General features: G+C 41.5%; 4 protein-coding genes across 4 annotated transcripts; 1 reads left to right on the top strand and 3 right to left on the bottom strand.

Annotated features, from left to right (window-relative positions):
• Nucleotides 1-35: 35 nt before the first annotated feature.
• On the top strand, nt 36-6,730 carry RB195_024623 (uncharacterized protein; the record flags this gene model as incomplete). Its single annotated transcript, XM_064212463.1, has 3 exons — nt 36-156; nt 6,233-6,335; nt 6,646-6,730. 3 exons carry the CDS (start codon nt 36-38, stop codon nt 6,728-6,730), a joined length of 309 nt encoding a protein of 102 aa, XP_064068344.1.
• Nucleotides 6,731-10,092: 3,362 nt separating this feature from the next.
• On the bottom strand, nt 10,093-14,198 carry RB195_024621 (uncharacterized protein; the record flags this gene model as incomplete). Its single annotated transcript, XM_064212461.1, has 4 exons — nt 10,093-10,177; nt 10,488-10,590; nt 10,672-10,795; nt 14,055-14,198. 4 exons carry the CDS (start codon nt 14,196-14,198, stop codon nt 10,093-10,095), a joined length of 456 nt encoding a protein of 151 aa, XP_064068342.1.
• On the bottom strand, nt 13,072-13,680 carry RB195_024622 (uncharacterized protein; the record flags this gene model as incomplete). The annotated part of the gene is made up of 1 exon (XM_064212462.1): nt 13,072-13,680. One exon carries the CDS (start codon nt 13,678-13,680, stop codon nt 13,072-13,074), a length of 609 nt encoding a protein of 202 aa, XP_064068343.1.
• On the bottom strand, nt 13,950-14,664 carry RB195_024620 (uncharacterized protein; the record flags this gene model as incomplete). Its single annotated transcript, XM_064212460.1, has 2 exons — nt 13,950-14,284; nt 14,508-14,664. The coding sequence occupies 2 exons, from the start codon at nt 14,662-14,664 to the stop codon at nt 13,950-13,952; spliced, it is 492 nt and encodes a 163-aa protein (XP_064068341.1).
• Nucleotides 14,665-14,819: the final 155 nt, after the last annotated feature.

The following is a 14,819-nucleotide window of genomic DNA, read 5'->3' as shown; positions in this document are numbered from 1 at the left end:
AATTGTTGTCACTGTTCATTTATGTTCAAACATTAATGTCTCTCTGTGACGCAGAGTCGTCAAAGAAGTCATCTAACGAAGGTGTGAGATTCGTGGCAGACCATGCCTGGGCCGCGATAACCATTCCAGCTATAGAATATCGCCTGCTTTATAAGAGTCAGTGTTATAATTTTGAAGTTCGTAAATAAAAGTGAACTCAACATCATTTGAAAGACTGTCTTTTTGTGAGAAGAACTGGCTATTTGAGGTACTGAAAAAATTCATAGAGGCTGCAAAAATTTCTGTTTTGTGAAACCAGACGAAATTTTCTTCAATTTGGTCACTTGAAAACCATGACCAGCTGTCATCCAATGTTAGCGCCTAATTCACTTCTCGTAAAGGAAGAAAAGTTCTAAGCAAGTACCGGAACGCGAGACGTAAGCGTTCATTCTAAGCCGTTGGCAAAGAAAATTTCCAAGGAGATTTTTCACAGCTAGGGAAGTATGGTTTTTTATTAACCTTCGATGGTGCACTTTCATCAATTTCTGAAGAGAATGGGAATTTTGGACACATATGTGATGTGAGGTACCAAAATGCTCTAAATAACCTCCCGATTGCGAATATAATAAATATTTTGTCTAGTTTTGAGAAATAAGCGCGAATTCTATGAACAACCCTTCCTTCCATGGAGATGTATCCGCAGGATATGCCAATGGCAGGATTGCGGAGGTGTGAATGTGATTAACAGGGCTTGAGGAAATTTTGCCGGTTTTCAGGCCACTCATTTGTCAAAAGTAAATTCTCGAAGTATATTCGAAATCAGCAGCTAATTTACTTTTCGAATGGTATTTTCAAAATTCAATTTTGCCCGCTTCCAAGAATTCCAATGGTTTGCGACGGATTTTGGGACACAAGTTAGTAGCAGTGTTGTAGAGGGGGCTGGTAAGGGGGTAAGACAGGTTCAACGACGTCAAAACGTTTGAACGTAGTGAGACCGGTCTCATGAGGTTACAGTGCGCCACCGCCAGGAAGCAGTAAAATGAAGTGAGAGGGCATGTCTGCATGAACTTTTTCTCAACGAAATGTACTCCTCCGTCCATTCCTGTATGCGTTACGCTTATCATGCTTAGCAGATGGCAAAGATTTCCTCAGAAGTTATATACATACATGCAAACATCCGGTTTACTAGTAGCTAGCTGTTTAGGTGATCTGACGTGAGATCCCCATGAGCATCAAAACCGGGCAATAATTTCAAGCGGATTCTTTAAAAAGTAAATGTGACGTTGTGAGCCGTTTAGCCGTGATAACTGCATATGCTGCGTTTCATCCCTTTGTATTCTTCCGCACGTCTATTCCCCTATATGTTTACCGCAGATTTATAACATCATTCCGTCAGAATTTGGAATTAGAGATAAAAACAGCTGTTTAAATATCAGCTTACAGTTTAATTATAATATATACTTATATATACTTATATATTATATATACTTATACATAATTTAATATCCGCTTACACTCTTAAAACCTTGATTTTATCAGTATGATGACATCCATATAATTTCAGGTTAGCACATGGTCCTGTGTTAGTTGGTGGAGAAAAGAACGAGAAAATCTAATACTTCGAATAATTTTTTCAAATTGTAGCGGTACTACAGAAATGTAAGTGTAAAATCAAAATTGAATATTCTGACGCGTATGAAGTGCTGATCGCTTATAAAGCGCTGACCATTTTAGAAGAAGAATTAATAGATCATTCATTGACGCTTAAATTTTCTTAAAACAAGAAAGAAAAAAGCGTTGTTAGGAAAAGGAAAATTCAGTTTTGCTGCGAAAATCTACAAAAAGTGAGCCTGCTTAAAAACTTTTTTGACCACTGAAGTGGAACAAAGCGAGATCCACACTTTCGGCGGTAGCTGGACTTCATGAGTATATATATATATATATATATATATATATATATATATAATATATATATATATACATTTTCCTATACATTTTCCGTGTTTATATATATATATATACACGGAAAATGCTTAGGTCTGCACTGTGTTAGGGATTGCTCCCCTTTCCCCCAATACTGCCATGCGAGACTAAAAGGCAGCATACCACGAATCTGGGGTGGCACCGATTTCAACTGGAGTACCTGAATACGGGATCGTAGATTATGGAGACCGGGGTGGTTCCGCTCATCTTTCCCTGAGTCACTGCAAGCAGCCATCCCCTAAATGCTGTTTTTTTACGATGCCTTCTATTGCAGCGCGCCACCCTTGCACGCGTGACCTCCCTTACTGTCTATCGGGGCAGTCCGAATTGATTTTCGACGAATCGCAGGGCGGAGGCGGCGCAAGGGGTGGAGCGTTGCAATAGATGGCGTCGTACAAAATACCATTCTGGAGGCGGCTGTTTGCAGTGAAGCAGGGAGAGATGAGCGGAACTACCCCGGTCTCCATAATCTGCGACCCCGTATATCGATACTCCACCTGAAATCCGCACAACCTCAGATTCGTGGTATGCTGCCTTTAAGTCTCGCATGGCAGTATTGAGGGAAAGGGAGCAATCCCTAACATAATGCAGTCCTAAGCATTTTCCGTGTTTATATATATACATATATAAACACGGAAAATGTATATGTATATATATATATATATATATATATATATATATATATATAATATATCATGCTATATAATAACGGGCTTTGTGTCACGAAAATACTCCATAATGATGCAAAACTCTGCACTTGCGAGGTGCCGAACCATCGCCATGCACCTGTTAGGGGAGCACTCTACCTCTTCACCATTGTCCTGAGACATACAGCAATGTCTGTTGTCTTTGATAAAGCAAGTTAGTTTCTCTCATGTGTTAGTGAGGATAAATAAACTTTTATGTGAATGTATAGTTCTAAATTTGCAAACTATCATCCCGTATAGTAACGGACGTATTCTGTCACATGTGTGCGCCTGTGTATGTGCGTGTCTCAGTCAGGAAATCCCAAAAAGAGAGGGAGACGGGTACCATGGCGTTGGTTTGGTGCGCTGGAGCCCCAGTGCGGTAAAATTGGGTGAGACGGGTCCTACGGCGTCGAATTCGTGCCCCGGAGCCAGATAGCTGTAAAATGGGGTGGAACCAGTCCCACGGGGTCGGAATGGTGCTGCTATCATCCCTTCTTCAAAAAGAGGAAACGCACGTACGAACGGCTGCTTAATTCGAATTATATCACTACGATAGTGGTATTCACGTCTTCATGTTAGCACATCATTCTTTGCTAATAATTGAAAACGGAGGAAACTCATACTTTGAATAATGTTTCCAAATTGTGATGGTTTGAGAGGAAAATATTTTCCAAATATAGGACTGAGCGTTTAGGGAAAATCTTTCATCTATGCTTAAATTTTTGGGTTAAAAGAAACTGAAGGAAAAGTTGATAGAAAAAATCAACTCTAATTTTTCAAAAAAAAAATGTCGCTACTGTTATTTCTCATTGATCGATGAAGGCGAGCGAAGCGAACACCAAAAAAAGCCTGAAGTTTGGCTTTAGCCGGACATTCAGGCTTATATAATAGCGAGCTTAGTCCGTGTGTGTGTGTGTGTGTGTGTGTGTGTGTGTGTGTGTGTGTGTGTGTGTGTGTGTGTGTGTGTGTGTGTGTGTGTGTGTGTGTGTGTGTGTGTGTGTGTGTGTGTGTGTGAGAGTGTGTGTGTGTGTGTGTGAGTGTGTGTGTGTTTTGTCTGTGTCACGAAATTCGAAAAAGGGGGTGCGACGGGTCCACCGGCGCCAGATACCTATGGAAGGAGGTGCGGCGGGTCCAGCGGCTTCAGATCGGTGCGCCGGCGCCAGATTGCTGTAATATGGGGTGCGACAAATCCACCGGCGTCGGTGGACCCGGTCGTTGGTGCGCAATAACTTAGTGTGCATGACGTAAAAGATAAATGGTTACAGCCGTTTTATAGCCGTGACCACTGGGCGCTTTGCTCTTCACCTTTATGACTCCTCCGGGTGCCTATTTTCTTCTTCGTTCGCCTCACGTTTGTAGCATACCGTTTTCAGAAAATGGAAACACGCTTGCAAACGGCTGCCTAAATAGTAGCAAGATGTTTCCGTGATCTGACGTGGAACGTTATCTTTATCAGTAGGATGATGTCTTTCACTTCATTTTATGTTAGAACGTCATTCTATGATAACTACTGGGGGAAATCAGGTGGAATACCCATACTTCGAGTAATGCTTTCAAATTGTATCTATATTAATCAGACATCGAAGGAGTGTTTGTAGCTGATGGTCGAATATTCTCCAAAGGTAGAATTGACGCGTTCAGAAGGAAAACTCCGTAATCTTTCGTCTTAATCTATAATATAAAGAAGAGAAGAAAAGCGTTGTTAAAAAAAAACACAAATCTAATTTTACAGAAAACACCACTATTATTAACTTTCATTGATCAGTGAAGGGGAGCGAAGCTAAAACCACCGAAAGTCTGAAGTCCGGCTTTAGCCGGACATTCAGACTGGTATATATATATATATATATATATATATATATATATATATATATATATATATATATATATATATATATATATATATAACTCACGAAGTCCAGCTACCGCTGAAAGTGGGGATGTTTCATTTTCGATAGGCTGTTAATGCGATAGTTGGAGCAAAGAAAATTGGTGATAATTGCCAACGCTGGTTTAGAAAATTTTTCATCTGTGATTTTGACTTGTCTGATAGCGATCGATGTGGAAAACTTGTTGAGTTTGATAATAACGCTTCAAAATCACTGGTGGGAACTAATTCCAAACTGAGTATTCAGGAAATAGTAAATACAGCTTTCAGGCTACTTTGTCAACAGTCCAAAGTCATCTTCAGGACACTCACAAGGTTCACAGGTAGGGTGCATGGAATTCGCACCTAATGGAGCACGATAATGCCATGCCGCACGCAGCAAGATTAACTAATGAGAAAATAAGGCAACTAAATTAGGAGATTTTAAAACGGCCCTCATTTTTTCCAAAGATAGCGTCATCTGATTTTCATTTATTCCGGTCAATGGAACATTCCCTAAGAAATAAAAATTCCGAAAATATCAACAAATTGCGATCTCACTTAGATTAATACTTTTCTTGAAAGGACACAAAATTCTATGAACAAGAATAAAAATTCATCAGCAAGATGGCAAAAATCCAGGATAACAAGCAGAACAAATTTCCATATAGATGCGGATGGTGGCAGGATTGTAATTTTATATGAGAATGTGAAAAAGCACACTTTGGAGCATCATGACGGGTGCATAGTATGCGTCTAAAAAATCAGGTCCGATCAACAGGAATTGAAGATGATGAGAATCAAGAACACATAAGGAACAAGGAGACTGTCGTCTATCTCCGGTTGTGAGAGCTAAGCAAAATAAAAGTTAATCGTCGTATCAGAAGTAATGCACCTGATGCAGCGAATTACAATTCGTAAACTTAGGTACCGTGAATCGAGATAGAATGCAATACAGATAGGTGCGCAGCAACAACGAGGGAGCTGAAATGATGATGCAGATTTAGAGACATTGCTGCTGAATTGAGTAACATTAATTGGGCATGCCTTTTTCTTTGCAAACTACACTTTTATCCCTCTGCACTCACCTAAAGATACCATCATCGTCAGTTTCGTGACGTGCTCCTTTTATGAATATGGACTTCGAAGAATACTTCACTAGGAAGTTATTTTAAGAGTACTAAGCAATGGCAAGTTCTCTTATTTAAATGGTGTGAAAGCAAGAGGTATTGCAGACGCCACCGAACGCTTCCATTTTTAAAGAAAGTCATGATCAAGTTCGCCATGTCGAACACCCCACTAATTTTGCTTTAATTATTTTTTATTGAAAAGAGCAGTGTGCTACATCATAAAGTAATATCAGGTCACAGTTCCAATCGTTCCTCGTAAATCGAATGTCTGCTGCCTTTTATAGCGTTCCTACGACTGCCACTAATCAAATCAATTTTCGTAATCATAAGCGAAACGTTACGTTTGTTGCGATTCGTTAATATATGAATTATTTTGCAGACAACATTTGGAGAAACTCTTGTAACTAACTTCTTGTTTCAATTGGATTTTTCGGACTCGCCGCGTCTACCCTCACCACTGCAGCTTTTGAATAGGACCCTGATTAACACCAAGAAATTAATTGGTAATCCAAGTACTTGCTATGTAATTACATCAGTTTTGTGTTTTCGCTCCCAATATCTGAATACGAATTGCTGACTTAAAGGTGAAGTCCTATCTCCAATAACAGTACTTGATCGTTCTGACTACCGAGATGATACTCAACCTAGCTTCTCCCGTAAGCAGGGGAAGAGCAGCTATGGAAGCAGGTGAGTTCGTTCATACTTTTCACAGTTACACTTTTGGAAAAATCGGGAGTTTTCTGAAAATCATTTATCGAAGCGAACGAACAGTGTAACTTTTGCGAACTTCAAACTACGACTACACGATTTTTGAAGAACAACGTGTAGCTGTTAAGCAAATAGTGAAAAGATTATGTTGTATGTAGTATTTTTCATGGAACACTATTCTTGATGAAATGGCTAACAACCTATATTGTTCAATTTAAGCTTAGTGATAATTTTCAACAACTGTTATTATTTATTATTATTTGAATAAGCTACATCAACTTTTTTATAGCATGGTGGATGACATGGAAGATGATGATCTATATGAGTTTCTTGAAGACGAGGAAAATGAGGACGATGAAATAGAAGGCGAGTGAAATCCTTGCAGTTCTTAACAATGGCATTTTCTTCAAAGGAGCTAGAACGGGTTCGATGTTGTCTGAATGTTAGAATGTTCAAATTTAAATGTTTAAACAACAATCTATGTAACATGAGGTTTTTGCTTCAACTAGCTAGATTGTCTTCGTCATTGTCAATTAAACACCTTTCTATTCGTATTGACTAATACACTTCTTCATGTTCAAGTCAGAATCTCTCAAGCAATCACAGCCGGCGTAAAAGGCGTTGTAAGACTACGACGCGACGCGCCTTCGGCGATGGCATGCTTAGCTCTCTCTACACCATAAAAAAACCTATACTTCACTCATTTTGCTTTTTATAGTTTTTTTTTCACTCTCCATGGACGACTTCCAATAAACCTCGGCATAACGATCGAAGAGTAAAATCTCCCCGATAGAGAAGATTCTGGATCTACTTTTCGATCTAGCTACAGTTCGAAGTGTGGATCGTATCATACCTGAGGAGCGCAGGGCTTTTTGCCTCTGCTAGATACTCGTGGTGACTAACGCAAGCAAACAGCCCTTTTTTCAACTTTCTGGCGCCGGCGCACCAATCCGACGCCGTGTGACCGTTGCACCCCATTTTGTACCTTCCTCATGTCAGCGCACCAATCCGACACCGTGAGACCCGTCGCACAGAAGCTCCCTGTCTATTTGAAGGAATTCCACAAGAATTGGGCTCTACTACTCTAACGCGCACCGTGCTGTGTGGCCCCTCGAGGAGAAAACCCGGCGACGCAAGACAAATCGGACCTCCACCCCAAGAAATGTCTCCTTTGTTGCTTCTGGGATCTGAGGGAAATGCTTTTTATGAGCTGTTCCCACAAGGCCGCACCGTCACCGGTTCCATATACGCTAGTCAGCTCCAGAAAATCGCATAGGCTATTCGAGAAAAACGGCCGAGACGAGCTTCGGTGCACTTCCTCCACGATAACGTTAGGCGCCATTTAACTAAGGAGACCCATAAGAAACTGGATGAGTGAGGCTGGGACACGGTGCCGCACCTCCCCTATTCTTCCAACCTTGCCCCCTCAGATTACCACTTATTCCGACCCCTCAAAGCTATCCTAGCTAAGAAAATCTTCGCCTCTTTTGAAGAAGTCGAACGGCTGTAGCGACTTTTTCGAATCTCAGCCTCCTCAGTTCTGGGAGAAAGGGATCGCTGACTTGCCTATAGGTGAGACATCGTTGCAATTAATAATGGAAGCACTACAAACACTGCACTATGCAATGCAAATTTAAAGGATTTGCGCATTGTGTTAAGAGACATTACACTCCAAGATGTTTCGAACAGACACTTACATCCCTCTCACCACAAAATGCTGAGAATGCTGCAGCAAAGAAGAGTGGGACGATCAAAAAGACGAATAGGATGAATAAACGATCAATATCATTTGCACTGGGTTTTCACTTTTGACGTTAAAAATTGTTCTTGAACCTCAGAATGTACAAGAAAGACTTGCGAGTTGGAAAAGAGTGTATTGACCTTCTTGATGCGCTCCAAAACGCGCTTTTCTCCGTTCCACCTTCTGGTGGTTCTAGGCTGGCGACAGTTTCCGCGAACGCGTAAACTATTTTTTGGAGCAAAGTTTGCACTGCGCGGACATACACTTGCGCCAAATCTAATTAGTAGATCCTATCTGCGGAATCTCTATCTCCTGCATTAGTGAAAAGCTCCGTTTCACCCAGTCTTGCATAGATTTTTAGGCCGCTAGACATTGCGTTGAATTGCGGAGCCACGGCCCCTTTACATTAAATCATTCCTCATTTTTACTGTTCTATTTCCACTCTTCTATTTTTAGCGAAAAAAAAAACCACGAAGAAATCAACGAAAAAAACGAAAAAAAGCGTCGGTAAGGCTGCTGGGATTGACGAAATATTCCTTAGCAGGTTAAAAATAAAAAGATTGAACTGCTCTGTTTTTTACAGCCTGATGTAGCCTGCTTTATAAAATAAGGCCAATAATAAGTTGTGTAGGAGGAGCCGCAGAATGTATCTCTTTTTTTCTGAATATTAGGCAGGAGAGAAAGTCTTGTCATCATTTGTCATTTTTTTTCTGTTTAATTTTTTACTCAGCTTGCAATAGAAATTAATCAATAATATAATCACCATTATTGATTGCAACGATGTCTCACCTATAGGCAAGTCAGCGATCCCTTTCTCCCAGAACTGAGGAGGCTGAGATTCGAAAAAGTCGCTACAGCCCGTTCGACTTCTTCAAAAGAGGCGAAGATTTTCTTAGCTAGGATAGCTTTGAGGGGTCGGAATAAGTGGTAATCTGAGGGGGCAAGGTTGGAAGAATAGGGGAGGTGCGGCACCGTGTCCCAGCCTCACTCATCCAGTTTCTTATGGGTCTCCTTAGTTAAATGGCGCCTAACGTTATCGTGGAGGAAGTGCACCGAAGCTCGTCTCGGCCGTTTTTCTCGAATAGCCTATGCGATTTTCTGGAGCTGACTAGCGTATATGGAACCGGTGACGGTGCGGCCTTGTGGGAACAGCTCATAAAAAGCATTTCCCTCAGATCCCAGAAGCAACAAAGGAGACATTTCTTGGGGTGGAGGTCCGATTTGTCTTGCGTCGCCGGGTTTTCTCCTCGAGGGAGCCACACAGCACGGTGCGCGTTAGAGTAGTAGAGAACCCAATTCTTGTGGAATTCCCTTCAAATAGACAGGGAGCTTCTGTGCGACGGGTCTCACGGTGTCGGATTGGTGCGCTGACATGAGGAAGGTACAAAATGGGGTGCAACGGTCACACGGCGTCGGATTGGTGCGCCGGCGCCAGAAAGTTGAAAAAAAAGGGCTGTTTGCTTGCGTTAGTCACCACGAGTATCTAGCAGAGGCAAAAAAGCCCTGCGCTCCTCAGGTATGATACGATCCACACTTCGAACTGTAGCTAGATCGAAAAGTAGATCCAGAATCTTCTCTATCGGGGAGATTTTACTCTTCGATCGTTATGCCGAGGTTTATTGAAAGTCGTCCATGGAGAGTGAAAAAAAAACTATAAAAAGCAAAATGAGTGAAGTATAGGTTTTTTTATGGTGTAGAGAGAGCTAAGCATGCCATCGCCGAAGGCGCGTCGCGTCGTAGTCTTACAACGCCTTTTACGCCGGCTGTGATTGCTTGAGAGATTCTGACTTGAACATGAAGAAGTGTATTAGTCAATACGAATAGAAAGGTGTTTAATTGACAATGACGAAGACAATCTAGCTAGTTGAAGCAAAAACCTCATGTTACATAGATTGTTGTTTAAACATTTAAATTTGAACATTCTAACATTCAGACAACATCGAACCCGTTCTAGCTCCTTTGAAGAAAATGCCATTGTTAAGAACTGCAAGGATTTCACTCGCCTTCTATTTCATCGTCCTCATTTTCCTCGTCTTCAAGAAACTCATATAGATCATCATCTTCCATGTCATCCACCATGCTATAAAAAAGTTGATGTAGCTTATTCAAATAATAATAAATAATAACAGTTGTTGAAAATTATCACTAAGCTTAAATTGAACAATATAGGTTGTTAGCCATTTCATCAAGAATAGTGTTCCATGAAAAATACTACATACAACATAATCTTTTCACTATTTGCTTAACAGCTACACGTTGTTCTTCAAAAATCGTGTAGTCGTAGTTTGAAGTTCGCAAAAGTTACACTGTTCGTTCGCTTCGATAAATGATTTTCAGAAAACTCCCGATTTTTCCAAAAGTGTAACTGTGAAAAGTATGAACGAACTCACCTGCTTCCATAGCTGCTCTTCCCCTGCTTACGGGAGAAGCTAGGTTGAGTATCATCTCGGTAGTCAGAACGATCAAGTACTGTTATTGGAGATAGGACTTCACCTTTAAGTCAGCAATTCGTATTCAGATATTGGGAGCGAAAACACAAAACTGATGTAATTACATAGCAAGTACTTGGATTACCAATTAATTTCTTGGTGTTAATCAGGGTCCTATTCAAAAGCTGCAGTGGTGAGGGTAGACGCGGCGAGTCCGAAAAATCCAATTGAAACAAGAAGTTAGTTACAAGAGTTTCTCCAAATGTTGTCTGCAAAATAATTCATATATTAACGAATCGCAACAAACGTAACGTTTCGCTTATGATTACGAAAATTGATTTGATTAGTGGCAGTCGTAGGAACGCTATAAAAGGCAGCAGACATTCGATTTACGAGGAACGATTGGAACTGTGACCTGATATTACTTTATGATGTAGCACACTGCTCTTTTCAATAAAAAATAATTAAAGCAAAATTAGTGGGGTGTTCGACATGGCGAACTTGATCATGACTTTCTTTAAAAATGGAAGCGTTCGGTGGCGTCTGCAATACCTCTTGCTTTCACACCATTTAAATAAGAGAACTTGCCATTGCTTAGTACTCTTAAAATAACTTCCTAGTGAAGTATTCTTCGAAGTCCATATTCATAAAAGGAGCACGTCACGAAACTGACGATGATGGTATCTTTAGGTGAGTGCAGAGGGATAAAAGTGTAGTTTGCAAAGAAAAAGGCATGCCCAATTAATGTTACTCAATTCAGCAGCAATGTCTCTAAATCTGCATCATCATTTCAGCTCCCTCGTTGTTGCTGCGCACCTATCTGTATTGCATTCTATCTCGATTCACGGTACCTAAGTTTACGAATTGTAATTCGCTGCATCAGGTGCATTACTTCTGATACGACGATTAACTTTTATTTTGCTTAGCTCTCACAACCGGAGATAGACGACAGTCTCCTTGTTCCTTATGTGTTCTTGATTCTCATCATCTTCAATTCCTGTTGATCGGACCTGATTTTTTAGACGCATACTATGCACCCGTCATGATGCTCCAAAGTGTGCTTTTTCACATTCTCATATAAAATTACAATCCTGCCACCATCCGCATCTATATGGAAATTTGTTCTGCTTGTTATCCTGGATTTTTGCCATCTTGCTGATGAATTTTTATTCTTGTTCATAGAATTTTGTGTCCTTTCAAGAAAAGTATTAATCTAAGTGAGATCGCAATTTGTTGATATTTTCGGAATTTTTATTTCTTAGGGAATGTTCCATTGACCGGAATAAATGAAAATCAGATGACGCTATCTTTGGAAAAAATGAGGGCCGTTTTAAAATCTCCTAATTTAGTTGCCTTATTTTCTCATTAGTTAATCTTGCTGCGTGCGGCATGGCATTATCGTGCTCCATTAGGTGCGAATTCCATGCACCCTACCTGTGAACCTTGTGAGTGTCCTGAAGATGACTTTGGACTGTTGACAAAGTAGCCTGAAAGCTGTATTTACTATTTCCTGAATACTCAGTTTGGAATTAGTTCCCACCAGTGATTTTGAAGCGTTATTATCAAACTCAACAAGTTTTCCACTTCGATCGCTATCAGACAAGTCAAAATCACAGATGAAAAATTTTCTAAACCAGCGTTGGCAATTATCACCAATTTTCTTTGCTCCAACCATCGCATTAACAGCCTATCAAAAATGAAACAGCATGCAGTGACGTTAATGTTCTTTAGTTGGTTGATCGTCCGCCATTTTAAGGTGTAATAAAAGCGTTTGAATTTAACTGTCACAAAAGTCATTCCCACGGCATGTAGTATTGCCATATAAAACACATCTTTATGCATTCGCGCCATGAACTAGACTGAAGCAAATATTCCACTCTAGTAACAATTGACTGCTTATGGGTACCCCTAGTATATTGTCGTACAGATATTACTGTTCGAGTTGTGTTGCTTTCTTTACACTGTTGTTCATGATGGTAAAGTTCAATTACACAAGTTTGAGATACCTCGGAAGAGAGACGGTTAAAGGCAGCATACCACGAATCTGAGGTTGTGCGGATTTGAGGTGGAGCATCGGTGTACGGGGTCGTAGGTTATGGAGACGGGGGTAGTTCCGCTCATCACTCCCTGCATCACTGCAAACAGCCGCCTCCAGAATGGTATTTTGTACGACGCCATCTATTGCAACGCTCCACCCTTTGCGCCGCCTCCGCCCTGCGATTCGTCGAAAATCAATTCGGACTGCCCCGATAGACAGTAAGGGAGGTCACGCGTGCAAGGGTGGCGCGCTGCAATAGAAGGCATCGTAAAAAAACAGCATTTAGGAGATGGCTGCTTGCAGTGACTCAGGGAAAGATGAGCGGAACCACCCCGGTCTCCATAATCTACGACCCCGTATACAGGTACTCCACTTGAAATCGGTACTACCCCAGATTCGTAGTATGCTGCCTTTAAGTCTCGCATGGCAGTATTGAGGGAAAGGGGGGGGCAATCCTTAACACAATGCAGTATGTATATGTATATGAAGCGGGCGCCAATAATTCTTCTATTTGTCCCGATCGCGTGCCAGAGTCTCCCAGTGGTTCCTCCTTTCGCGTGGGACACGAAGAGCATCATAATTTTCTTTGAAGGACTTCATGAAGAAATCTGACCATCGGGTCGGCGGTCTTCCTGTAGTGCGCTTAATATCGCAAGGAACCCAGTCGCTCATGGCTCTGGTCCAACGGTTATCATTAAAGCGCATCACGTATCCGGCCCACCTTATCTTACTTTCCTTGGCAAACGCGGCGGCGTCTCTAATCTTCGATCGTCGATGTAGGAGAGAATTTCCAATCCCGTTCCTCACTTGCATAAAACAGGATACTCCTAGCATCACTCTCTCAATTGCGCGTTCAATGACGCTCACCGCGTTTTCTTCCTGCTTGCGAAATGCCCAGGTTTCCGAAGTATAGGTCAGAGCAGGAAGTACGGTGGTGTTGAAGAGGTGAGCATGGAGTCGGGTGTTCCTGGTCTTCTTCACTACATCCTCAATGATCTTATACGCTCCCCAAGCCCCTCGTCTCCTCCCGCCCAGCTCTGGAGTCAGGTCGTTCATCATGTTCAATTCCCGACCCAGATAAAAGTAGCTGGTTCCATTCGGATATGTTCGTTCCATTGAGCGTGAATGGGGCATCCGAGACCCATCCGCTGCGAATGAACATCGTCTTTTGCAGATTCAGCTGGAGGCTGATGCATCCACATGTTTCGTCGAATTCGGTCAGCATTCGTTCCGCTTGGCTGATGCTAGGTGTTATCAGTACGATGTCATAAAAAAAGCGCTAATGGTGTAACCGCCGATCGTCAACCTTCACTCCCATGCCGTCCCATTCCAACTTTCGCAATGCGTTCTCGATTGTGGCTGTGAATATTTTGGATGAGATTGTATCACCCTGTCGGACCCCCCCTCTTCACGTCAATGATGATATTCTTGTAGAATGACGAAATTCGTGAAGTCGTGAAGCTGCTGCACAACTCCCGAAGTACACACACCTTTATGTACTGAGTAGGGACACCTTGCATGTCCAAGGCCTCCACTACCGCTTCCGTTTCAACTAAGTCGAAGGCCTTCTTCAAGTCGAAGAAGGTAAGACAGAGCGGCATCTTGTACTCTCGTGATACCTCGATGGGTTTCATAACAGTGTGAATGTGGTCAATCGTGCTGAATCCTTTTCGAAACCCTGCTTGTTCGCATGGCTGTCCTTCATCCAATATTTTCAATCCTATTAGGGATCATTCTTGTAAAGAGCTTGTAGATGACGGATAATAAGCAGATTGGGCGATAGTTGCCGATGTCATGTGCATCTCCCTTTTTATACAACAACACGGTCTTGCTGGCCCTCCACTATTTAGGAACCTTGCATTCCTACAGGTAACATGTAAAGAGCCTCGTCAGGGTGGTGATGAGTACTGGCGAAAGGTGTTCTGGTCTTATTCTGTCGCGACCGGGTGCCGTACGATTTGTTACCGACATGATAGTATGTCGTATTTCGAACGGAAGAACTTCTGGAATGACATGTCCGTCTTCCCTCAGATGGTGAGGAGGCAAATGGACATGGCTGTCGAAGAGATCAGTGTAGAAGTCGTAGATGATTTTCTCCATGCCCCTTCTCGATTCAAATAGAAAATAAGTGTTTTATTTGTATAAAACAAACAAATCGAAATTTTTACAAACGAATTCATTACTAAATAAATACAATGTACTACTGCATTAAATGCTCTGTATAAATACAAGTATATATCTATATCTTCTACAAA

This window comes from Necator americanus, chromosome X (assembly GCF_031761385.1).
Source record: "Necator americanus strain Aroian chromosome X, whole genome shotgun sequence".
Classification (NCBI taxonomy): Eukaryota; Metazoa; Nematoda; class Chromadorea; order Rhabditida; family Ancylostomatidae; genus Necator; species Necator americanus.
The sequence above is the reverse complement of the archived record's forward strand: the minus strand, read 5'-3'. Positions and strand labels throughout refer to the sequence as shown.